The 25,787-nt window shown below is 42.3% G+C and overlaps 3 protein-coding genes across 3 annotated transcripts in view; all 3 read right to left on the reverse strand.

Annotated features, from left to right (window-relative positions):
• Nucleotides 1–25,787, reverse strand: part of LOC311253568 (NACHT, LRR and PYD domains-containing protein 3-like) — a 379,521-nt gene that overhangs the window by 71,756 nt on the left and 281,978 nt on the right. Inside the window, exons 11-14 of the mRNA XM_084347631.1 lie at nt 21,812–21,985; nt 21,115–21,288; nt 3,880–4,053; nt 3,180–3,353 (exon numbers count right to left, since the gene is read on the reverse strand). Of these exons, the coding sequence (XP_084203757.1) occupies nt 3,180–3,353; nt 3,880–4,053; nt 21,115–21,288; nt 21,812–21,985 (696 nt within the window). The remainder of the gene's footprint in view (nt 1–3,179; nt 3,354–3,879; nt 4,054–21,114; nt 21,289–21,811; nt 21,986–25,787) is intronic.
• LOC311252940 (protein NLRC3-like) lies at nt 4,496–6,615 on the reverse strand (the record flags this gene model as incomplete). Its single annotated transcript, XM_084346604.1, has 3 exons — nt 4,496–5,944; nt 6,231–6,351; nt 6,553–6,615. 3 exons carry the CDS (start codon nt 6,613–6,615, stop codon nt 4,656–4,658), a joined length of 1,473 nt encoding a protein of 490 aa, XP_084202730.1. The 3' UTR covers nt 4,496–4,655.
• On the reverse strand, nt 19,271–20,184 carry LOC311253571 (neoverrucotoxin subunit alpha-like; the record flags this gene model as incomplete). Its single annotated transcript, XM_084347636.1, has 2 exons — nt 19,271–19,979; nt 20,106–20,184. 2 exons carry the CDS (start codon nt 20,182–20,184, stop codon nt 19,429–19,431), a joined length of 630 nt encoding a protein of 209 aa, XP_084203762.1. The 3' UTR covers nt 19,271–19,428.

Raw genomic sequence — 25,787 nt, forward strand, 5'->3', positions numbered from 1 at the left:
GTTGTTAGTTGCAGCCCTATAATTAGTGCCAACAAACACTACTCTCTGTTGTGTTGGTAGGAGTGAGTCTCTCCGGTATGTGACAGAGCTACGAGCATGTGCTGCAGTCACAGTAAAATGCACGCTGTTATAACTGTAGTCGGCCATAAAGTGTGTGGATAGACTCAGTTAGTAACTGAAACCATGTGTGTTGTTTGCTGCCACAGAAGAGAAATTAAAAGTCCATTCATGCAACGTTGTCACAGCATCTTCCTGCATTTAACACTTCCTATAAATCCATCACGATAAAGGTCCTGCATTGTGTTGTTACTTGAAAGCTTTTATTTTGAAGCAGCAAAATCAGGAAACATTGGATTTCCACCAGCAGAACCTGAACACGACTCCAGAACAGCTGAAAGTGAAGCTGAGTCAGCAGCTACGAGCCAGGCTGAAGTACATTACAACAGCATTAAACCAGAGGTCCACCAGCTACTGTAGAGAGCTGCAGCTCTGCACAGGTCACATATCATGTTAATCAATGGAGCAGATGATTGATCACTGAATGTTTTCTTTTCTTTTGTCATTTCATTTTGCTGACGGTGCAAAACACTGAAACTTTCCTGCCCCTTGCAGGCAGCTCAAACTCAGCTGGAGCAGCAGTTTCCTCATGACAGGAGCCAAGACGGCACCACTGACCCATCTTAAATTCATCTATGCACTGCTGCTGTTATGGTGATGTGACGGGAATGTTCCAACTTGTGTCATCTAACGTTGTTATTGGACTGTTTTATATCTTCTGTTCACTTTAAACTGATGCCACAGACAGTTGTTACAGTCGGTAAATGTTTCACACTGAGGCACAAATACACTGTGTCAGTGTGTCAGTGATGATCTAGAATGCAGTTACTCCAGTGTTGATGAAGATCCATGTCAGAACAATTTTAAGTTCAAAGTCAAGCACTTTGGCAGAAACACTGATTCTCCAGTTCAGGGAAAGAGTTTCTATGACATTCAGTGATTAAATTCATTTATGTGTCACAGAAATCTTTTGAATTTGAGGTTCAGTATTTTCTGATCAGACATCTGACACAGAGGGACTATTGTTGTTATTAATATCATAACACAGCAGTGACGTGGTGGAAATTAGATTTAATGTTAAAGTGCGTGTAAAGCAGCAAAACATTTGTGTTATGAGTTTGTCACACCACAGTAACATGTATCATTGACCACTGAGATAAATTTGATGAAAGATTAAAAAAATCCCTAAGTATATAAAATTACAGTAGGTGTCAAAATCATGGAAAAACAAGCACTTCTCTCTGCTGTGAAATGCTGGGGGCGTGTCAATTACAGGCGCTGGAACCACGGCCACGCGCGGGAGGGGAGCCGCCTCCGTGTACTGCACAAGGACGTAACCTACAGCAACAATGGAAGCTAGTGCTAGCAGCATCATAGGAAGGACCCAGCCCTACCTGTTTGAGCCATCAGAGCCAGAAACTGACTCTGAGTCAGACACTGATAGTGCATGTTGTTGTTAAAAATGAGCAGATTCGTGCAACAGTGACAGTAATCCAAAACATCATCTATATAATATTGAAACGCTAAGATTTTACAGCAATGAGTACTCTTACTTTCCATACTTCTTTCATACAGTTACTTTTCTGATAGTTATTTTCATCAGTTGTGAGGGATAATAGCAGCTGTGGAGTAGCTTTAGTTTTGAAATACTGTAACTGAATCATGTATGCTGCATGCACAGAAAATGATAACTCAGATATTGACTCCGTCTAAGCTAGCTGCTCCCATCCGAGAAAAAAAAACGCACTTAGGGAGCTCATTTTATGTGTGTAAAATCACTTTCAGGATTTGCACCTTCAGCAAAATGCATTTAATTAAACGAATACAATATTTATGACGTAAGCACACACTTACACTCTCTGGCGGGCACGTAATGCCGGTGGCGGAGATGAGAGCACCTGCTGTCAGCGGGACGGAGAGGGTCGGTGGCAGCCACATAATGCCGGTGGCCGTGACGGTGGCAGCCGCTGTCGGTGGGACAGAGAGGGTCAGTGGCGGGCACATAATGCCGGTGGCCGTCATGGTGGCAGCCGCTGTCGGCAGGACAGAGAGGGTCGGTGGTGGGCACATAATGCCGGTGGCCGTCATGGTGGCACTTGCTGTCGGTGGGACAGGAGGATGCAAGCCGGGGACGGAGAGGGTCGGTTTGGCCCCACTGACCAGCATCGACGGACTCTTCAGAAAACCAGACTTTACCCGGTGATAGTTGCTGTAACTATCGGGGGTAAAGTGGACAATGCAAAGACAGGTGTTGGTGGTGATTTTGAACTGTCCACAGTAGCTCCTCTTGACAAAATCGATCCACCGTTTCCTTACGTTGTCGTCAGTAGGAAACTTAAATAAGCTAACTGAGCCGTTACCCTGCACACTGTGGCATCCAGGAAAGATGCACGAGCGACGTGGAGGAGACATGACTGGCTAGCTGACTGGTTGACTGGTTAGCTAGCTGCAAACTATTGTAAGCAATGCTATCCGAGACTCGAGAGCGAGCAGGAAAACCACCGAAGCTAATCGCTGAACATATTTATACTGCTTCTGCAGCAGGGCGGGGTTTATGCTAATCATAGCCGCGTTTTCTGACCCGCCCATTAAATCCTGAATACAGAAATTTTGAAACACAGTTTGGAAGCCTAGCTCCACAATTCAATTCCAAATGGTTGAATGGCTTTTTACATGTTTTAAGGAAATACATTTATGACCTATTTAATGTGTTTAGAAGAAAATGGCTGAATTTGCTTTACACGGACTTTGATGTTTTGATAACCCTCCGCAATCAGTGTGGAGTGTGAAGGAGTTTGGATGATGGTTCATCAAGCAGCAAAACCAGAGGCCAACAAATCAAACAGGCACATTTTAAACAGGCACTAAACTAGTCTGAAAAAAGAGGTGTAACTTTAGTGTTTGTGCCAAGACTCTCCTGGTCACTGATCTTCATCTCTTCTTCTCATCTTCCTCTCTTCACTTGTAACTCTTGGCTTCGTGCCATGCTGCCTTTTCTCCTGAACTGAACTGAACAACTGGAGGTGGAGTAAACGAAGCAGACCTCCCGACACTGAACCATCTACAGTCGAGATACAGAGTCTCACACTGACTGTCTGTGGCTGCAGCAGGACTCTTCATACCTGAGAGTGTCCAGTCTCCAGCCTGGATCCTCCAGTCGAGCAGACAGCTGCTTCACTCCTGAGTCTCCTGGATGATTGTAGCTCAGGTCCAGCTCTCTCAGATGGGAGGGGTTGGAGTCCAGAGCTGAGGCCAGAGAAGTACAGCCTTCCTCTGTGATCAGACAGCCTGACAGCCTGAAGACACACAAAACAACACACATCGCAGATCAGCTGAGGAGAGGGTCCTGATGATTCAGTGCACATCTGTGTTTAAGGGTTTAACATTTATTATATTCATCATCTTAGTTTTCACTAATTTACTAATCAGCACTGAACACAGAATATAACTGAAGATGATGGAAATGCCATTAGTGTTGCAAATATTTGGTCATGAACTAATATATTGTACAGATTAAAATGATGACCTGATGATGGAGGATCACCAAAGTAATTACAGTTCATCCTGAGGGGAGCATGAATGTCAAAAACCTCATGACAATCCATCCTATGGTTGTTGAGATACGTAAGTCGGGACAAAAGTGTGGAATAGACTGACAGACCCACATTTTATATAAAATGCATTCATAATCCCCTCAGGATGAAATGTAATTCTTTGGGTGATCCTCTGACTTTTCCTCTTCCATATATGTGGCGGACCCTGTCTGGCTGAGTATGATCAAGACCTGCTCCAATTATAAAGTTACAATGAATGAATCCTGACCTGAGAGTTTCAAGGACACAGTGTGGACTCTTCAGTCCAACAGACAGCTGCTTCACTCCTGAATCCTGCAGGTTGTTGTTACTCAGGTCCAGCTCTCTCAGACTAGAGGACTGGGAGCTGAGAACTGAGGACAGAGCTTCACAGCTTCTCTCTGAGAGGTTACAGTAGCTCAGTCTGGATAAAGAATAATGAGCAGAACAAAAAAATTATTTCTATTTGGGTCAATAACAGCACATTTACTGCATTCTGAAGAATCTTCTCCACACTTACAGAGCTTTGTTGGAGGCTTTGACCACTGGCAGCAGCCTCAGAAGAGCCTCCTCTGAAGCAGAGTATTTCTTCAGGTTAAACACGTCCAGATCTTCTTCTGATGACAGTAAGATGAAAACCAGAGCTGACCACTGAGCAGGAGACAGTTTATCTGTGGAGAGACTTCCTGATTTCAGGTACTGTTGGATCTCCTCCACTAGAGAACGATCTTTCAGTTCATTCAGACAGTGGAACAGATTGATGCTTCTCTCTGGAGACAGATTCTCACTGATCTTCTTCTTCATGTACTCAGTTATCAAGTGATTGGTTTTTGAGCTCCTACCCGTCTCCGTCAGCAGACCTCGCAGGAGAGTCTGATTGGTCTGCAGTGAAAGACCCAGGAGGAAGCGGAGGAACAAGTCCAGGTGTCCATTTGGACTCTGTAAGGCCTCATCCACAGCACTCTGGTAGAAACATGCTGATTTGCCTCCGAACACTTCCGACCACCAGGATGCTGATTGCTCTTCTTATGACATCAGATTGACTCCAGAGTTGATGAATGTCAGATGGACATGAAGAGCAGCCAGAAACTCCTGAACACTCAGATGGACGAAGCAGAACACCTGGTCCTGGTACAGTCCACTCTCCTCTTTAAAGATCTCTGTGAACACTCCTGAGTACTTTGAAGCTGCTGTGATATCGATGTCACACTCTGTCAGGTCTGATTCATAGAAGATCAGGTTGCCGCTCTGCAGCTGCGCAAAAGCCAGTTTTCCCAGAGACTCAATCATCTTCCTGTTCGCCGGAGTCCAGTGTGGATCTGTCTCAGCTCCTCCATCATACTTGGTGTTCTTCAGTTTGGACTGAACCACCAGGAAGTGGATGTACATCTCAGTCAGGGTCTTGGGCAGCTCTCCTCCCTCTCTGGTCTTCAACACATCCTCCAGAACTGTAGCAGTGATCCAGCAGAAGACTGGGATGTGGCACATAATGTGGAGGCTTCGTGATGTCTTGATGTGGGAGATGATTCTGCTGGCTTGCTCCTCATCTCTGAATCTCTTCTTTAAGTACTCCTCCTTCTGGGGGTCAGTGAACCCTCTGACCTCTGTCACCATGTCAACACACTCAGGAGCGATCTGATTGGCTGCTGCAGGTCGTGTGGTTATCCAGAGGCGAGCAGAGGGAAGCAGTTTCCCCCTGATGAGGTTCGTCAGCAGCACATCCACTGAGGTGGACTCTGTAACATCAGTCAGGATTTTAGTGTTGTGGAAGTCCAGAGGAAGTCGACACTCATCCAGACCGTCAAAGATGAACACAACCTGGAACTCTTCAAAGCTGCAGATTTCTTTGGTTTCAGTGAAGAAGTGATGAACAAGTTCCACCAAGCTGAACTTTTTCTCTTTCAGCACATTCAGCTCTCTGAAAGTGAATGGAAATGTGAACTGTATGTCCTGGTTGGCTTTGTCTTCAGCCCAGTCCAGAGTGACCTTCTGTGTTAAGACTGTTTTCCCGATGCCAGCCACTCCCTTTGTCATCACTGTTCTGATTGGTTCATCTCTTCCAGGTGAGGCTTTAAAGATGTCTTCTTGTCTGACTGTTGTTTCTAGTCTGTCTGGTTTCCTGGATGCTGCTTCAATCTGTCTGACCTCATGTTCATCATTGACCTCTGCAGTCCCTCCCTCTGTGATGTAGAGCTCTGTGTAGATCTGATTCAGAAGGGTTGGGTTTCCTGCTTTAGCGATCCCCTCAAACACACACTGGAACTTCTTCTGAAGGTTAGATTTAAGTTCACGCTGACAAACTCCAGAATGACTTCCTGAATAAACACACAACAAGCAAGATCATTAAGTTATTTATAAAAGACAATAAGACAATTTCCTTCCCCTAAAGATTGCACATACAAACAGATTTCCCATCATCATCATCATCATCATCAGACATCAGTAAATGTCTCATTGATCCATCATGTTAAATCTTTAGAGAAATCCTCTTACTGCTCTGCAGACAGTCAGCCAGCTCCTCCTGCTTCATTCTCCTCAGGAAGTGAAGTGTGATCTTCAGAAATGCCTCTCTGCTGCTCCTCCTCTGCTCTTCATCCTCACCATCCAACACCTTCTCATCCTCCCTCTGACTCTCTAAGCATTCTGAGCGATCTGAACTCAGAACCTTCTGGATCTTCTTCAGCTCGTTCTTCACAAAAGTCACAATGTTCTCCTCCAGCAGCTGGAACAGAATATTATGTGAATGACAACATTTAACATCATGGAGCCAAACATTAGATCCATGTTGGACAGATTCATCACTGGTCTGTAAAGTGCAGCATGGAGATTATTGTGAACAGACTGGATGTAAAAGTAGTTGTTGTTCATGTACAGACCATAAATATGGAGTCCAGGTGTGTTTGATGCTGCTGGGCAGACTGACCTCTGGGAACCTCTGAGCTCTCCTGGTCAACTCTGTGGAGGAATCATGAAGAATCAGCCACATCATGTCTGTCCACTCAGAGACAAACACAAGCTGAAGGTCCTTTGAGTTAAAGTGTTGATGACATCATTGAATTAGATGGTTTCCCCTGACATCAAAGTGTTGGTCGTACTGCTGATCCCACTGTGAATCAACAGTCAGTCAGTTTACTGGGTTGGTTCAGCAGCTTGTCTGATTTAGTCCCTCCAGCTCTTGACCCCTAAAATACTGTGGACAGCAACACACAGCTAACACAAGCTAGTTGGGTGCTAACTGTCCAGTGCAAATTGGTGAAAAGTCTCAATAAACTTGTATTCAGTTGAGATTCCAACATTGGAGAATGCAGAAATGATTCATTATTTATTTATCTATGAATCTGATACCAAAAAAACAGATACTGGTTTGTTTTTCGTACCTTTGATTTTATGCTCAGATCAAAAACAGGACATGAAAAACCGGGGGCCCAGGCCAAACTTGATATTGATATTTAATTTGTCTGATTTGTGTGACCCGAAAGTTACTCATCGACTTTTTCAACGGCCACACTAGAACCTACAGAAGCGTACTGCATTGCAAAACAAAACTGCTGTATTTCTGAATTACTGAGAAACCCCAACACCCTGTGAGGAGAAACTATAAAAGACAAAAACTGCCAACTGGGGATTTTTGGGTGAAAGGCACAGGGGGTGGGCATTGAGCGACCACAAAGCAGAGCTGAAGGGCCAGAGGGGATAAGACCTTGGACCTAATGTATGCCAAAGTTGAGGAGGCCACAGCTGCAGTGTTGTGAGGATCATGTTCTTTGACTTCTCCAGTGCCTTCAACACTGTCCAGCCACACTAGAAGGCACTGAAGCTCTGAAGGATGCAGGTGGACCAGGACTTTGTGGCACGGATTACAGACTGCCTGAGAGACAGGACGCAGTGTATCAGGCTGCAAGGCTGCTTGTCTGACATGATGACGAGCAACATCGGCATACCCCAGGGAACTGTACTGTCAGCATTTCTGTTCACCCTCTACACCTCTGACTTCTACTTCAACTCAGGAAAATACCACCTGCAGAAGTTCTCGGATGACTCCTCCATTGTTGGCTGCATCACAGGTGATAAGAAGGAGTACAGAGACCGAGTCGAGGACTTTGTGGGATGGTGTGACAGGAACCACATACACCTCAACATTGGGAAAACCAAGGAGCTGGTGGTGGATTTCCAACGCCGAAGGAGCCCCCACATCTCTGTTACAACAAATGGGGAGGGGGTGGAGATGGTTGACACCTACAAGTTCGTAGGGGTGCAACTGAATAACAAGCTGGACTGGTTAGACAACAGCCTTCGACAGGAAAGGACAGAGCAGACTGTTCTTTCTGAGGAGGCTCGGGTCCTTCATTGCAGCACTAGGCTGCTACGGATGTTCTACCAGTCTGTGGTCCAGTGTCATCTTTGTTAGAGTGAGCTGGGGAGGTGGCATCAGCAGCTGTGGTACAAACAAACTGAATATGCTGGACAGGAAGGCCAGCTATGTGGTGGGGATGGAGCCTGGACAGTCTGGAGGCCGTGACAGAGAAGAGAACGAGAGGAAAGCTGAAAGCTATCGTGGACAATCCCTCTCTCCTTTCTATGCTGAGCTGAGGTGGTTCAGGAGTTCAAGTCTGACCTGTGGCCTTTTACTGCACGTCTTCCCCTCTCTCATCCTGTCTCCTGTCATATATCAAGCTGCCCTATCAAATAAAGGCCAAAAAAATATTTAAAAAGAAATAATTTAATTACGTGAAATCCCAAAACTTAAAAAGGCAAAGCAGTCAAAACAAAACAGAAATCCACAAGTGTCAAACTAAACAAACCAGGGAGAACAGGTGAGACACGCTGGAGCAAAACAGACGCACCAAAGAAAACACTGGAAAAACATGCAAACTGGTGTTTGAAAAGGAAAAGTCTGAACTTCACATCGACTACAGCAACTGATTTAACAGTTGAGGACACTTTAAGAAAAGACAGGAGGAGTCGGCTGCTAACACAAACTGTCAGAGACTGAGACTGAGCTCACAGAGCTGATGGACACACTCCACCTTGAGATGATCCGGTTCTTCATTCAGGACAAAATAAAAGACAAACCTGCAACATCTTGCAGTCCTGGGCGGGTTGTTGTAAGTCGGGATGTGGGTCTCTGTTTATCCTTTTATTTATTTATATTTTTACTTTTTGTTCATGTCCTTTTTGATATGTTGTTTATATAAAAAAAGAAGCATTGTAAAAAACAATTTTGTGTCTTGATATTTTGACATGAAGCCTCATAATAAACCTATTTGAAACACAAAGTGTTTTAACTGAATTTCACAAACAAACACTATATGAAGTAAAAATTTGAGGTCCGACTGATTAATCAGCTGATTATAGCCGATCTGATAATAATCATTATTGGGCAGAAGTTGACCTTTAGACGCAAATGTTAACACTTTTATTTATTTTTGCATATTTAATAAACATTATAAAACAGTAAAATGTTCTGCCTTCAATTCATATCTTTGTCTCAAGTGTTGAACTATATTTAAGAGATCAAAAAAGAAGTTGTTTGTTTTTATATATTTTTTTAATTTAAAAAGTTTAATCGCCGATATATCAGAGTTTTTTACTCATTAATATGGGAGTAGGAGCCCTGAATGAATTAGTAGGGGTTAATATAGTTTATTAGTTATTAGTTAATATAGTCACCTGTTAATTTCTCATGGTCAGAGAGAGAGAGGGTGAGCTGGGTCGCCGTATTTTTTGTTGACCGTTATTTTTCTTTGATCACTGTGATTACTTTGATTATGAGTTTGTGCACTTTATCACGAGCTGATCATCGTTTTTTCGTTAATAAAAGGTTAAACTTATTTTCAAATCTCAGTGACTTCTTTGGTGAAGCGCGTCAGACAATCAGGCCCCACCTCAGTCTCTGAGCGACTCCTTTGGTTGTTGAAGTCACTACAATGGGTTTCGGTACCGTCCCCATGAAGTCCGGATGGGTCGGGCCCTTGTAACGTTAGATATAACACACAGCCTCTCCTCTCCTCAGCAGCAGGGGTCAGATCTCAGCAGGAGGTGAGTCACCGCTGTTTGTACACAGGAGGAACACTGTCGTCAGAGTTGTTGAGGGACAGACATGAAAAACTGTGAACCTGTCCTTTAATACTGATCCTGCTCTAACCTTCACCATCACTCTGAGGACATGAAGACCATCAGGACAACTGGTCAGACTGGATTTAATGAGGACAAACATCAACAGAGAGCAACATGAGGACAACTTACTGTCTGTCTGATGAACGCTGTTGTTTAAAATTAATAATAACATCCTTTGACCGGTCACTCTTGAAGGACACACAGCTGGGCTCAGGTCCATGTTCAGGTCCAGTAGAGGCTGGTCTCCTGTTGGACAGACAGGAAGACCACCAGAGAAGTTAATTCACTTTTTATTCTTCAGACACAGAAGCTGCTGGAGAAACTAGCAGCTATCAACAAGAAAAGGATCAACACACCAGAGTTCAGTAAACATGAAGCTGAATGATTTTAGTCTGTGAATCATGAATTCATTCTGACAGACAACAAACTTTACTGTCGGTACATCAGACTAACAAGTCTTTGGAGGATCTCCACTTGTTCTGTGTAGCTCAGACTTCTGAAGCTTCATATTATCCTCAGCTGAACTTTATAAAGTATTTTTACACAGAACAAGGACTGTGAAGTTTGTCCTCCATCATCACTCTGAGGACATGAAGACCATCAGGACAACTGGTCAGACTGGATTTAATGACAAACATCAACAGAGAGCAACATGAGGACAACTTACTGTCTGTCTGATGAACGCTGTTGTTTAAAATTAATAATAACATCCTTTGACCGGTCACTCCTGAAGGACACACAGCTGGGCTCAGGTTCAGGTCCAGCACCAGGTCCAGGCCCAGGTCCAGGTTCAGGTCCAGCACCAGGTCCAGCACCAGGTCCAGGTCCAGGCCCAGGTCCAGGTTCAGGTCCAGCACCAGGTCCAGCACCAGGTCCAGGTCCAGGCCCAGGTCCAGTGGTTTTAGAGGGAGGGCCTCCCTCCTCTCTGTCCTCACACTGATTCATGCTGCTCAACTCACACACACTTTCATCTGGGGAGGAAACACAAATCATTCATCTGCACATCAACTGAAATCAGCCTTTCCATCATGTCTCCTGTCAGAACATCAGCTGCTCCTCCACTGATTGGCTGCTTCATATCAGTGTCACATGAATGCTGCACTTCTACTGTCAGTCCACTAGATGGTGTCATGGAGCCATCAGACTGGAAGTGAGTCGTCTGCTCTGAACACCAGTTTAACCAGCGAGACACGACTGGACTCACTGTTCTAGAAACACCAGTAACAGTGGAGGAAAGTACATTTACTCGAGTACTACACGGAACTACGATCCTGAGGTACTTCAGTCACGTATTTCCACTTCATGCGGCTGGTGCTGAGGGCTCAGTCTATATGATGACGTCATAGTAAATGGTGGGCCACATTCATGTGTTTGGACTCATGTGAATCTCCAGGATAACATGTATCTGATCATTATGAACAAGAACCTGAACACCAACATATTATAAGTCACATCAGCTGCAGTCAACAGCAGCAGGGAGAGGAGGAGGGACAGGAAGTCCCCAGACTCCCTTGAAAAATCGCTCCATTTTGTGAGTTGTTGAGTTAAGAGGACCTTTATAAACTGTGTGAAACGCTGTCGATGACACATTCTGAATGATTCGGGCCTTCTTGTAAGTTCGGCCCATGTTACAGCCTCGTTTTAGGGGGTGCTGCAGCCCCCTCAGCACCTCCAGCTCCCGCATCCAGGCGAACAGCTGCTCTCCAGCCGCGTTTAGTGCGTCAGACAGCGGGAGAGCGGCGGCTCGTCTCAGCCTCCTCCACAGGCTGATTCAGGATGGAAAAGCTGCCTTCAGTCATCAGTAAGTGGAGCTACACAGTGACAACCACTCTGTGTTCACATACTGACCAACTAACTCCACTTCTATTCTTATTTCACAGACAAAATGGCGGAGAGCCGCTGTGAGGTGACTTTTATGAAGTTTGCTCAGTTTGAACGAGGATTTCTGCTGTTTTTAGCGCAACAAGCGGACAAAAGTGAACAGTGACAAGATGAGCAGAGTCATTAAAGTGTGAAACATCTCAAATGTCCGTTAAATTACCTTTAAACGGAGAGAAGAAGCTGCTGCGACACGAGGAGCAGTGAAAGTGAAGTTAACTTGAAACCTGAAACAGCTGGGGGAGGGGTTCGTTTTTTTATTATTACACATAAACAAATATATATATTCATACAATAAACAAACAAACAAAAAAATATATACATATATACATAAATATACATAGATAGGGGTATTAGCAAATCATATAATTGTTTGTAATAATAATATTATAAGGTTCTTATAGCTTTTCTGTCTTTCATGTTTTTTAGTAGCTGCATGTAAAATCTGGTTTCTATTTTAAATTCATAAAAATGTGTTTTTTTGGATGACCATTTGCATTTATGGATGTAATATTTTCCTTGTAAAATAAAAAGATTCAACAAAAACAATTCCTTTTTTTTTCATCATAAGTGAGAATTATATCTTCTTCTTTTTTTTAAGTTTAAGCTTGATGCCTGTCAAAGATTCAAACATGTTTTCCAGTTCCATCCAAAACAAATAAGTATAACGACATTCAAAAAAAAGATGACATGTTTTCCTCCTCCTGTTCACAAAAAAGTACAGTTGACATTAACATAAATCTGGAGATGGCCTGATTGACAGGATAAACTGAATGTATGATCTTAAAAGAAACTTCCTGTATCTTGTCTGTGACACAGTATCTGCTGCTTGAAGTCCACACTGAGTTCCAGTTTATGCCTATAAATGTTGAGTTCCAGAGTAGTTTAGTTGGTGGGGTTATAATTTCTTGGTAAAGTTTCCTTATGTGTCTATTGGTGCACTTTTTGTCTGTTAAATTTATGCCATCTAACATTTGCCTCAAAGTGTACATTTAGCTGTCGTCTACTATCTCCTCCCAATAGCATTAACACTTCTGCAGGTATAGCGTCAAATATTATGGCAAATTCTTTAGGTGTAATAGGAATTGCATACGTTTTTAAAAACTCAGTGTAGTTGTACAAATGTCCATTTTCATTCAATAACTGTGTCACAAACAAGATATTTTGTTCAAACCATCTCTTGAAAAAGAAAGATTTGTTCTTATATCGAATATTTTGATTATTCCAGATCAGACACTTGTGTGGTGAAAAATTATGTTTGTGGACTAACATCCAAGAAAGTAAAGCTTGTTTGTGAAAACTTGCCAGATTGACAGGAAGTTTATCAACACTATAATAACAGTTTAAAAGAAATTCAATCCCCCCGATCTTCTTGAAAATAAGTTCTGGTATAATGTACCATCATTTACTTTTTCCCTGCAAATATCTCTTCATCCAGTTTATTTTAAAAATTGTGTTAGATGTATTAAAGTCCAAAGCATTTAAGCCCCCTTGACAGTATGGGTTGCACAGTACTGTTCGTTTTAATTGGTGGGGCTTATTTTTCCATATAAAGTTGAAAATTTTCGTGTCAATCTGTTTAGCTTTTTTTGGTGGAACATCCAATACCATAGCTGTATAGACCAGCCGAGATAACCCTTCACTTTTAGATAACAAGATTCGGCCACTGATTGACAAATCTCTTAACAGCCACATATCATACTTTTTCAATCAGTCAACCCTTTTTTCTTGATTCTTGCATATCTTAATGCCCAGATATGATATAACATCTTTAATACAAATACCTTCTATTTCTGTCAGGTGACTCGTTCTGTCTTTTAAAGCAAAAAGATCACACTTTTTAATATTAACCTTCAAACCAGACACCAGAGAAAATGCATCGAGACAGTCAATTGCTGTTTTTTACCTCCTTTTCATTCTTTAAAAAAATAGTAGTGTCATCTGCTAATTGACATTCCAATTGACTTTCTGCAAGTTGAATGCCTCTAAAATAATCTTTATTAATGTGAAGTGCCATAGTTTGCATGATTAGAAGAAATAAAAAGGGTGCAATAGGGTCTCCTTGTTTAATGCCTCTCTCTATATTGAAGCTACTGGTGGTTCATTTAACAACTTCACTGAACTGCTGCACCTTTTATATAATGTCTGAACTGCAGATTTAAAATAAGAGCCAAAACCAAAAAAGTCCAAGGTATTAAACAAGAGTGTTCTATGGTATCAACAGCTTTATAGTAATCTATGAATAGTATAAGGCTGTTGTCATCAATAAATTCATGGTAGTCAATTAAATCAAGAATTAAACGAACATTATAACTTGTATGTCTACCACTCATAAATCCAGACTGGCACTCATCAATAATTGTTTGCAGACAAGGTTTGAGCCTTTGAGCAAAAATAAGTGATAATAATTTAACATCATTATTAATTAAAGTAATTGGCCTCCAGTTTTCAATACACACTGGGTCTTTCCCAGGTTTGGGGATTATTGTAATGAGGCCTTGAGACTGAAGGCGGTAGTCTTCCCACAGACAAAGCTTCCTTATAAACATTGAACAACAATTCTGAAATCTCTTCTTTGAAGATTTTATAAAACTCACTAGTTAAACCATCGTTCCCAGGAGACTTATCATCCTTTAACTTAGAAATACATACATTGATTTCTTCTTGAGTAATATCCTGATCACACATACTTTTCTGTTCTTCGTCTATTCGTTTTACATCCCCATCTATAGAACTGAAAAATGACAGGTTGTACAGGTTTTCATAGAAATTCTTGACAAAATTAGATATTCCCATGGCGTTGTCTGTAATCTGGCCATTGATATTTAATTTAATTATTGAGGAGGTTTCTGCATTTCTTTTTTCCAAATTGAAAAAATATTTTGTGTTCTTTTCACCTTCCTCCATCCATTTTCTTCTAGATCTTACAAAGGCCCCTTCGCTTTATCTTTATAGATCTGATCTAGTTGTAATTGTAATGTAATCAAATTTTCTCTATCTTGTTGATTTGTATCTGGATTTTCATATATCATAATTATCTTTTTTGTTATATTATCCTCCATTATCCGCTTGTCTTTTGCCATTTCTTTCCCTCTGTGGGTTGCTAGTCTTCTAATTTGATATTTCAAAAATTCCCATTGCTCTCCAAAGGAGTTCAGTGCTTTAGCCTTTCTCCAGTCTTCATTAATAGTTAACTTTGCCATGCTTAGAAATTGTTTATCTTCTAAGAGAGTGTTATTTAATTTCCAATAACTTGTTCTAATCCTTTGATCCTGATCTTTTGTGTTATTAAGATTAACCTTTCTGTTGTTGGAGCCAGAAATTAAATTAATATAATGTACAACTTCATGGAGAAAAGGTACAAAATCAGGTTTTTTACTGCTGAATTTACATTCATGAATGTGGCATTTTGCCAACAGAATGAATAAATTTGTAATGATGTCCATATTTTCTTTACTTTGACTTCTACAAAAGCAAAATACCACATTCTCCCACAATAAGGCAAAGTCTTTATGAATATGGTCGATGACAAATCTGCTGAAGTTTTGCCAAAATGTTCTGGTGTGTAAGCAAAACCAAAAGAGGTGCACAACAGTTTCTGGGTGGTCTTCACAAAAAGAGCAGTTTGTATTAATGTCTCTGTTAAATGTAACCATGTGATGATTAGCAGGGTGATATCTGTGAATTATTCTGAACCACACTTCTTTCACCTTGTTTACTATCAGGTATCTGTGAGGAATCATACAAACTTGTTTCAGTCAGTGTTGTTTACAGATCGGGTCCAATAACACGCAGCATTCGGAGCAGATACAGTTTCTTTCTGAAACAAAGCACCTATGTTCGTATTATTTCCAGGAAGTTTAGAAACACAGATTTTTCCAACAGGTGATTGAGCCACAGCGGGGAGGGAGACAGAAGTGGGTGGAGGTCTGCCAGTATTTCTAAATTAAAACAATTGCAAATTCTCGTGGCGTTACTGGAATATTATATGTTGATGGAAACTCTCTATAAGAGAAAAGTTGCCCCTCTCCGTTAAATCGCTGGCCCACCAGCAGAAAGTGATTCTGGACCCGACTCTCAGAAAAGAGCGACTTGTTTTTATACAGAATATCTGTTATTCCAGATTAGATACCTGTGAGCTGAGAAACTGTGCTGATAAATGAGAGGCCATGCTAAAAGGACCTGCTTATGGAAAGTGGACAGTCTCACAGGGAGTTTGTCCACATTGTGATTACAGTTCAAAATAAAGCTCAGACCACCAAAGCCAGAGAATATATAGTGGGGAATCAAAGTCCACACTGAGACAGCAGTGTTTTTTAACAAAGTGCTGAGCCCAATGTATCTTAAAAGTCTTGTTCAGTGTGTTAAAGTCCAAAAAGTTGAGCCCACCGGATTCATAATTATTCGTAACAACACTTTTTTTGATATAATGTGTAGGATTTTTCCAGATGAAGTCAAAAAGGTTTTTGTCAACATCTTTACAAATGTTAGTGTCCAGGTGTAAAGAGAGAGCTGCGTATGTGAGCCCAGATATCCTTCAGCCTGCTCCGGAACACTCTGCCTTTTAGAGATAAGTCCCTTTGCAGCCACTCATTCACTTTGTTTGGAGTTTTTTAATGATGGAGAAAAGTTTAAAGGACATCTCGCCTTCTGATCTTTAGCAAGAAGAATACCCAAGTATGTAACTTCTTCCTTGATCGTAATGTTGCAAATACTTTGTATATTACGATCTTTTAAAGGTACAGTTCACATGTATTCATATTCAGACACAGACCAGAGGCCTCTGAAAACTGCTTCATTACATGAATGGCGACAGGTATCTGACTGGCATCTTTTAGAAAGATTGTGGTGTCGTCAGCGAGCTGACTGATGATATCCCTACCCGCAGTAGAGATTCCTTGTATACCTGTTTACAACATGACATGTGAGACTTTGTGTACAAAGTAGAAACAGATGAGGTGAAATCGGGCATCCCTGACGAACGCCCCGCTTCAGATTAAATCTAGGGGAAGCTCCATGTTTCAGTTTAATAGAGCTATTGCCATTAACATATAAAGTTTGAATTGCTTTGCAGAAAAACATTTTGTGAGGAGAGAAAAATAAATTAGTGTTGTGTTGTATCAAAGGCCTTATAGAAATCTAAGAAGAGGATGAAGCCATCTTCAGATATCAGGTCAGAGTAGTCAAGAATATCTAATACTAGTCTAATATTATTAGAGATGTGCCTATTCCTCATAAAGCCTGACTGTGTCTCATCTATCATTGTGTCAAGAGGTACTTTTATTCTCCTGGCAAATATTAACGCCATCATTTTATAATCATTATTCAGCAGACAAATGGGTCTCCAGTTATCAATAAAAAGCGTCTTTTCTAGGTTTGGGGATCAATGTGAGCAGACCTTGAGTGAGACCAGGAGGAAGGGCATCATTCTCTATCTCTAAATCAATGCGAGACTGGCTGGATCCTGATCTGTTGCTCCAAGTGAAGGATCTTTCATCAGGGCATTTTTCTCTCCATACATCCACAATGTTACATTTTCCCATCAGTGTTTTAAGGTTTGTGCTGAGGGAGGAGGGCCGCCCAGGAGGCCACCTGTCAACAGCCTTATCTAGAGCAATATTAAAGTCTCCACCAATTAAGAGCAGAGAGTTTGGGTATTTGGTGAGCCGAAATATAATTCTTTCCTTTATTGAAAGATTTATTGAATCAACTTCCTGTTTTTGTTCTGACATGTACTTTCTGATTTTTCTCTGCTCTTTATTTATTGCATTATTTATACATGTCTGCTGTTATTGGCCTCAACTCTGACATGTTTTAATCCCGTTTCAACCTCGTAAAGCCCTTTTTAACTGTGAAAACTGCTGCATGAATAAAGTTTATTATTATTATTATTATTACACATACAGAACTCAGCACCAGTGTGCTTCAGCTAATAATGCAATGAACCGTCTCAAACAAATGGACGTCAGTGATGATTCATATTTACAGATTCAAATCCAACAAACATCCTCAAAATACAGCCGGACTTCAACAGCCACAAAACAATGAGAGAAACACAATGATTGTCATTAACATGTGTTTTCTTCTCATATAATAATCACACAGAAATGAACAGATGTTGACAGTTTATGATGTCACTACGGACATAATTACATGTGTTAACCAACATGATCAAACTTTGTGTTTCATCATTAGAAACACATGAAACAAGTCAGAGTGTTTCAGGTGGAGTGTCGAGTACATCTGATCATATTTTACTGTCCATTTACAACTTTGTTCACAATGACTCTTTACAATTAAAGCTACAGACGAGTCAATGTTTTCTGTTTCTGACATTTCACTAATATTTCTGGATTTTATTGGAACAAGAGCCAGAATTCAAAACAACACGACAGAAAGTACAAGTCAACGCAATTTCCACAATTTAATGGAAGAAGTTTAAAATGTAAATGAAGAATCTTTTCAATCACTTTAAATCATTTTTCACCTAGCTAACAGAAATGCTACGCTACACCTAGCTAACAGTGCCTCTGCTCTACACCTAGCTACACATCTTTTAAAATGGTTAAGGTTAGGGTTATGAGTTGGGGGTTAGGATTAGCCTTGTCGGAATGCCGGGACGAAACTTTGTCGGAATGGTGACATGCCTGAATAGTACAATGTCGGAATGGCGGTATGTCGTATTGGCGGTATGTCAGAATGGCAGCATGTAACCCAGAAATGCTACTCTACACCTAGCTAACAGTGCCTCTGCTCTACACCTAGCCAACAGAAATGCTACTCTACACCTAGCTAACAGTGCCTCTGCTCTACATCTAGCTAACAGTTTCTCTACTCTACACCTAGCTAACAGTGTCTCTACTCTACACCTAGCTAACAGTGCCTCTGCTCTACACCTAGCTAACAGTGTCTCTACTTTATACATAGCTTACAGTGTGTAGCTAGCCAACATTCAGTGTGTAGCTAGCTAACATTAACTGCAGTCTGTAGCTAGCTAAGGAGACACACACACATGAGCAGTGTTTCCTCCTCTCCTCCAACAGGTTGGTTTGTCAGCCTCCATAGTTTAGGTGCTGGGGTTGTGTTATTTTAGTTTACTGTGTTAGTTTGGGCCAGAGGTTACCGCTGGTTCAGTTCTTCTTTTTCTTTGTTTTAGGATCAGTCTTCATCGAGGTGGTTCAGGGGGAGACGCGGGGAACGACGGCCCACTGTCTGGTTGGTCCAGCGTCTTCCCATCTTTTGTTCCTTTCAGCCCCTTTTTGTTTGTTCCTGGGTTTCTTTTGGGAATAATTTGAATGATGTAATAAAAGCTGTGAGTTAACTATGAACCTTGTGTCTGGTGTCCTTCACATGTTGCATCCTCCAGCCCCTTCTGAGCCTCAGCTCTGACTTTTATGAACGGAGGCCGTAACACTCGCACAGAAACATTATGAAAGCAGCTAATTCAACATCCTGCTGCACGACTGCTGACTCAGACCAGAAGGAGACGCACGTTACGCCTGTTTTAAAGTCTTTACAGCGGCTGCCTGTTAAAGTCTTTCTGTGAGTCACCAGCTTCATGCTGACGACTGTCAAATACAACAAGTGCAGAACAAAGTGAAGTGATGTCTCAGTTTTAATGTGCAGAACAGAATCATTGATGACAAGAAAACGATCGATCTTTACAATCAGTTTGAATCATTTTGTACAAAGTTCACTGATGAATGTATTACAAGAAGCTGAAAGATTGATGTGACTGTGATCCTGTACAGACTCAATTGTTCAGCACTGACAATGTTTCTGTGACAGGAGGAGACTCTGCAGACTAAACACCACACAGACACACTGAGGAACCAGGACTGGAGCACCAGAGCCCAAATCCAGGATAAAGCGGTTCAGTGAATGTGGTGTTGAAGGTGTGGAGGTGGATCAGTGAGTCAGAGGAGACTCTGTAGAAGGATAGATTGCCAGCAGGACAGTCCACATACACTGCTAGTCTACCAGAGGAGGAGGAGGAGGAGGAGGAGGAGGAGATGAGTGTTTGTCTGTCATTGTGACAGACAGAGTAACGACCACCATCACACCACAGACTCCAGGACTGATCATTCCCTCCAAACATACAGTCTTCACTGCCTCCTCTCCTGCTGATTCTTTTGTAACTCACTGATATAGAAACATCTCCTCTCCACTCGACCTCCCAGTAACAGCGACCAGTCAGACCAGTTCTACACAGCAGCTGAGACCACTTGGTCACAAACCTCTCTGGATGATCAGGATATGACTGATCCTCCTCCACATATCTCATCTTCCTGTTGTTGTCAGACAGTTTGATGTCTCTGCTGACTGTGTTTGTGTCGACTGTGAGCTCACAGGAATCTGATGGAGAGAAAAAGACACAACACAGCTGCAGTTATTAATGTATCATCAGTGTGGTGATGACATCACAGATGTGACTGAGTGATGTCACAGTGTGAAGCTGAATCAAAGTAAAAACACACTCACACTTCCTCAGACCTGTTGTCAACCATCGGACTCCAGCAGGCTCCACCCTGAAAGGAGGAGGGGGGTCAGAGCAGCACATCCTCTGTCAGCATGCAGACATGGACATGACATGACTCTCATACACAGAAACACAATATGTCCATCAGGCCTGCTTCTCCCTGTTCTCCTGAACCTCTTCACCTCTGCCACTCTCCTCACACACTGAGAGAGCCACAGGATGTTGGTGTGTGTGAAAGAGGACAACAACATGTGAGGACACACACAAACCTCTTTTTGGATTCATGACTTCATCTTTATTTTATACTGCCACAGACGGTTGTTACAGTCTGTAAATGTTTCACACTGAGGCACAGATACACTTGTCAGTGATGATCTAGAATGCAGTTACTCCAGTGTTGATAAAGATCCATGTCTGAACCATTTTAAGTTCAAAGTCAAGCACTTTGGCAGAAACACTGATTCTCCAGTTCAGGGAAAGAGTTTCTATGACATTCAGTGATTAAATTCATTTATGTGTCACAGAAATCTTTTGAATTTGAGGTTCAGTATTTTCTGATCAGATATCTGACACAGAGGGTCTATTGTTATTATTAACATCATAACACAGAAGTGACGTGGTGGAAATTGGATTCAATGTTAATGTTTGATAACCCTCTGCAATCAGTTTGGCGTGTGAAGGAGTTTGGATGACGGTTCATCAAGCAGCAAAACCAGAGGCCAACAAATCAAACAGGCACATTTTGAACAGGCACTAAACTAGTCTGAAAAAAGAGGTGTAACTTTAGTGTTTGTGCCAAGACTCTCCTGGTCACTGATCTTCATCTCTTCTTCTCATCTTCCTCTCTTCACTTGTAACTCTTGGCTTCGTGCCATGCTGCCTTTTCTCCTGAACTGAACTGAACAACTGGAGGTGGAGTAAACGAAGCAGACCTCCCGACACTGAACCATCTACAGTCGAGATACAGAGTCTCACACTGACTGTCTGTGGCTGCAGCAGGACTCTTCATACCTGAGAGTGTCCAGTCTCCAGCCTGGATCCTCCAGTCGAGCAGACAGCAGCTTCACTCCTGAGTCTCCTGGATGATTGTAGCTCAGGTCCAGCTCTCTCAGATGGGAGGGGTTGGAGTCCAGAGCTGAGGCCAGAGAAGTACAGCCTTCCTCTGTGATCAGACAGCCTGACAGCCTGCAGACACACAAAACAACACACATCGCAGATCAGCTGAGGGTCCTGATGATTCAGTGCACATCTGTGTTTAAGGGTTTAACGTTTATTATATTCATCATCTTACTTTTCACTAATTTACTAATCAGCACTAAACACAGGGTATAACTGAAGATGATGGAAATGCCATTAGTTTTGCAAATATTTGGTCATGAACCAACATATTGTACGGATTAAAATGATGACCTGATGATGGAGGATCACCAAAGTAATTACAGTTCATCCTGAGGGGAGCATTAATGTCAAAAACCTCATGGCAATCCATCCAATTGTTGTTGAGATTAGTAAATCGGGACTAAAGTGCAGAATAAACTGACAGACCCACATTTTATATAAAATGAAATGTAATTCTTTGGGTGATCCTCTGACTTTTCCTCTTTTCCTCTTCCATATATATAGCAGACCCTGTCTGGCTGAGTATGGTCTAGACCTGCTCCAATTGTAAAGTTACATGAAATAATGAAATAAAGTAATGAATCCTGACCTGAGAGTTTCAAGGACACAGTGTGGACTCTCCAGTCCAACAGACAGCTGCTTCACTCCTGAATCCTGCAGGTTGTTGTTACTCAGGTCCAGCTCTCTCAGACTAGAGGACTGGGAGCTGAGAACTGAGGACAGAGCTTCACAGCTTCTCTCTGAGAGGTTACAGTAGCTCAGTCTGGATAAAGAATAATGAGCAGAACAACACAGTTATTTCTATTTGGGTCAATAACAGCACATTTACTGCATTCTGAAAAAACTTCTCCACACTTACAGAGCTTTGTTGGAGGCTTTGACCACTGGCAGCAGCCTCAGAAGAGCCTCCTCTGAGGCAGAGTATTTCTTCAGGTCAAACACGTCCAGATCTTCTTCTGATGACAGTAAGATGAAGACCAGAGCTGACCACTGAGCAGGAGACAGTTTCTCTGTGGAGAGACGTCCTGATCTCAGGTACTGTTGGATCTCCTCCACTAGAGAACAATCGTTCAGTTCATTCAGACAGTGGAACAGATTGATGCTTCTCTCTGGAGACAGATTCTCACTGATCTTCTTCTTGATGTAACCAACTGTTTTCTGATTGGTCTGTGAACTACTTCCTGTATGTGTCAGCAGACCTCGGAGGAGAGTCTGATTGGTCTGCAGTGAAAGACCCAGGAGGAAGCGGAGGAACAAGTCCAGGTGTCCATTTGGACTCTGTAATGCCTTATCTACAGCACTCTGGTAGAAACGTGTTGATTTGCCTCCGAACACTTTAGACAACCAGGATGCTGATTGCTCTTCTTTTGCCAGCAGATTGACACCAGAGTTGATGAACGTCAGATGGACATGAAGAGCAGCCAGAAACTCCTGAACACTCAGATGGACGAAGCAGAACACCTTGTCCTGGTACAGTCCTCTCTCCTCTTTAAAGATCTGTGTGAACACTCCTGAGTACACTGAGGCTGCTCTGATATCGATGCCACACTCTGTCAGGTCTGATTCATAGAAGATCAGGTTGCCGCTCTGCAGCTGATCAATGGCCAGTTTTCCCAGAGACTCAATCATCTTCCTGCTATTTTTATTCCAGTGTGGATCTGCCTCAGCTCCTCCATCATACTTGACCTTCTTCACTTTGGCCTGAACCACCAGGAAGTGGATGTACATCTCAGTCAGGGTCTTGGGCAGCTCTCCTCCCTGTCTGGTCTTCAACACATCCTCCAGAACTGTAGCAGTGATCCAGCAGAAGATTGGGATGTGGCACATGATGTGGAGGCTTCGTGATGTCTTGATGTGGGAGATGATTCTGCTGGCCTGCTCCTCATCTCTGAATCTCTTCTTGAAGTACTCCTCCTTCTGTTGGTCATTGAACCCTCTGACCTCTGTCACCATGTCAACACACCAAGGAGGGATCTGATTGGCTGCTGCAGGTCGTGTGGTTATCCAGAGGTGAGCAGAGGGAAGGAGGTTTCCCCTGATGAGGTTTGTCAGCAGCACTTCCACTGAAGTGGACTCTGTAACATCAGTCAGGATCTCAGTGTTGTGGAAGTCCAGAGGAAGTCGACACTCATCCAGACCGTCAAAGATGAACACAACCCGGAACTCTTCAAAGCTGCAGATTTCTTTGGTTTCAGTGAAGAAGTGATGAACAAGTTCCACCAAGCTGAACTTTTTCTCTTTCAGCACATTCAGCTCTCTGAAAGTGAATGGAAATGTGAACTGTATGTCCTGGTTGGCTTTGTCTTCAGCCCAGTCCAGAGTGACCTTCTGTGTTAAGACTGTTTTCCCGATGCCAGCCACTCCCTTTGTCATCACTGTTCTGATTGGTTCATCTCTTCCAGGTGAGGCTTTAAAGAAGTCTTCTTGTCTGACTGTTGTTTCTGGTCTGTCTGGTTTCCTGGATGCTGTTTCAATCTGTCTGACCTCATGTTCATCATTGACCTCTGCAGTCCCTCCCTCTGTGATGTAGAGCTCTGTGGAGATCTGATTCAGAAGGGTTGGGTTTCCTGCTTTAGCGATCCCCTCAAACACACACTGGAACTTCTTCTGAAGGTGAGATTTAAGTTCACGCTGACAAACTCCTGAATAAACACACAACAAACAAGATCATTAAGTTATTTATAAAGACAATAAGACAATTTCCTTCCCCTAAAGATTGCATATATAAACAGATTTTCCATCATCATCATCATCATCAGACTTCAGTAAACGTCTCATTGATCCATCATGTTACATCTTTAGAGAAATCCTCTTACTGCTCTGCAGACAGTCAGCCAGCTCCTCCTGCTTCATTCTCCTCAGGATGTGAAGTGTGATCTTCAGAAATGCCTCTCTGCTGCTCCTCCTCTGCTCTTCATCCTCACCATCCAACACCTCCTCATCCTCCCTCTGACTCTCTAAGCATTCTGGGTAATCTGAACTCAGAACCTTCTGGATCTTCTTCAGCTCGTTCCTCACGAAAGTGACAATGTTCTCCTCCAGCAGCTGGAACAAAATATTATGTGAATGAGAACATTTAACATCATGGAGCCAAACATCAGATCCATGTTAGACAGATTCACCACTGGTCTGTAAAGTGCAGCATGGAGATTATTGTGAACAGACTAGATGTAAAAGTAGTTGTTGTTCATGTACAGACCATAAATATGGAGTCCAGGTGTGTTTGATGCTGCTGGGCAGACTGACCTCTGGGAACCTCTGAGCTCTCCTGGTCGACTCTGTGGAGGAATCATGAAGAATCAGCCACATTATGTCTGTCCACTCAGAGACAAACACAAGCTGAAGGTCCTTTGAGTTAAAGCGTTGATGACATCATTGAATCAGATGGTTTCCCCCGACATCAAAGGGGATGTCAGGGGAACTGTTGGTCGTACTGCTGATCCCACTGTGAATCAACAGTCAGTCAGTTTACTGGGTTTGTTCAGCAGCTTGTCTGGTTTAGTCCCTCCAGCTCTTGACCCCTATAATACTGTGGACAGCAACACACAGCTGACACAAGCTAATACGATGCTTCCTGTCCAGTGAAAGCTGGTCGAGTTACAATAAACTTGTAGCAGGCGAAGTGAGTGAAATGTGAGCTGACAGCTGAGACAACTTTGTTTATGAGTGCAGTTTGACACACAGACACAAGAACACACAATCAAACATGAACATCTCTGATGTTTTTACTTCATCAAGCACTCTGTTCAACTTATATCTGCTTATTCATTATTTAAACTGTAGACTCCATCAAACCATGGCCCAAGTCTTTCATGCATTATGAGGTTTATTCAACTCCTCACTACCATTCAGTTCAATTGAATCTTCCTAACTACTAAACTCTCCACAGTCACTCAGTTGCTTCTGCATACACATTCAAGTCAGACATGCAGTTTAGCTCGCCGTCACTAGAGGACTGGGAGCTGAGAACTGTGGACAGACCTTCTAAAGTTGAAAGACAGCAGAGTATGCAATGATGAATAAATTGTACTTACATAGCTTTGTTGGAGGCTTCGACCACTGGCAGCAGCCTCAGAAGAGCCTCCTTACGTTGACAAACTCCAGAATGACTTTCTAAAAATAAACACACAACAAACAAGATCGATTTTTGATTTATAAATAAAACATGACAATTTCCTTCCCCTAAAGATTGCATACATAAATGTATTGTTGTCCATCTATTGAGACTTCAGTAAATGTCTCATTGATCCATCATGTTAAATCTTTAGAGAAATCCTCTTACTGCTCTGCAGACAGTCAGCCAGCTCCTCCTGCTTCATTCTTCTCAGGAAGTGAAGTGTGATCTTCAGAAATACCTCTCTGCTGCTCCTCCTCTGCTCTTCATCCTCACCATCCAACACCTCCTCATCCTCCCTCTGACTCTCTAAGCATTCTGGGTAATCTGAACGCAGAACCTTCTGGATCTTCTTCAGCTCGTTCTTCACAAAAGTGACAATGTTCTCCTCCAGCAGCTGGAACAAAATATTATGTGAATGAGAACATTTAACATCATGGAGCCAAACATC

This window comes from Pagrus pagrus, assembly GCF_965226575.1.
Source record: "Pagrus pagrus genome assembly, chromosome: 24".
In the NCBI taxonomy this organism is placed as follows: Eukaryota; Metazoa; Chordata; class Actinopteri; order Spariformes; family Sparidae; genus Pagrus; species Pagrus pagrus.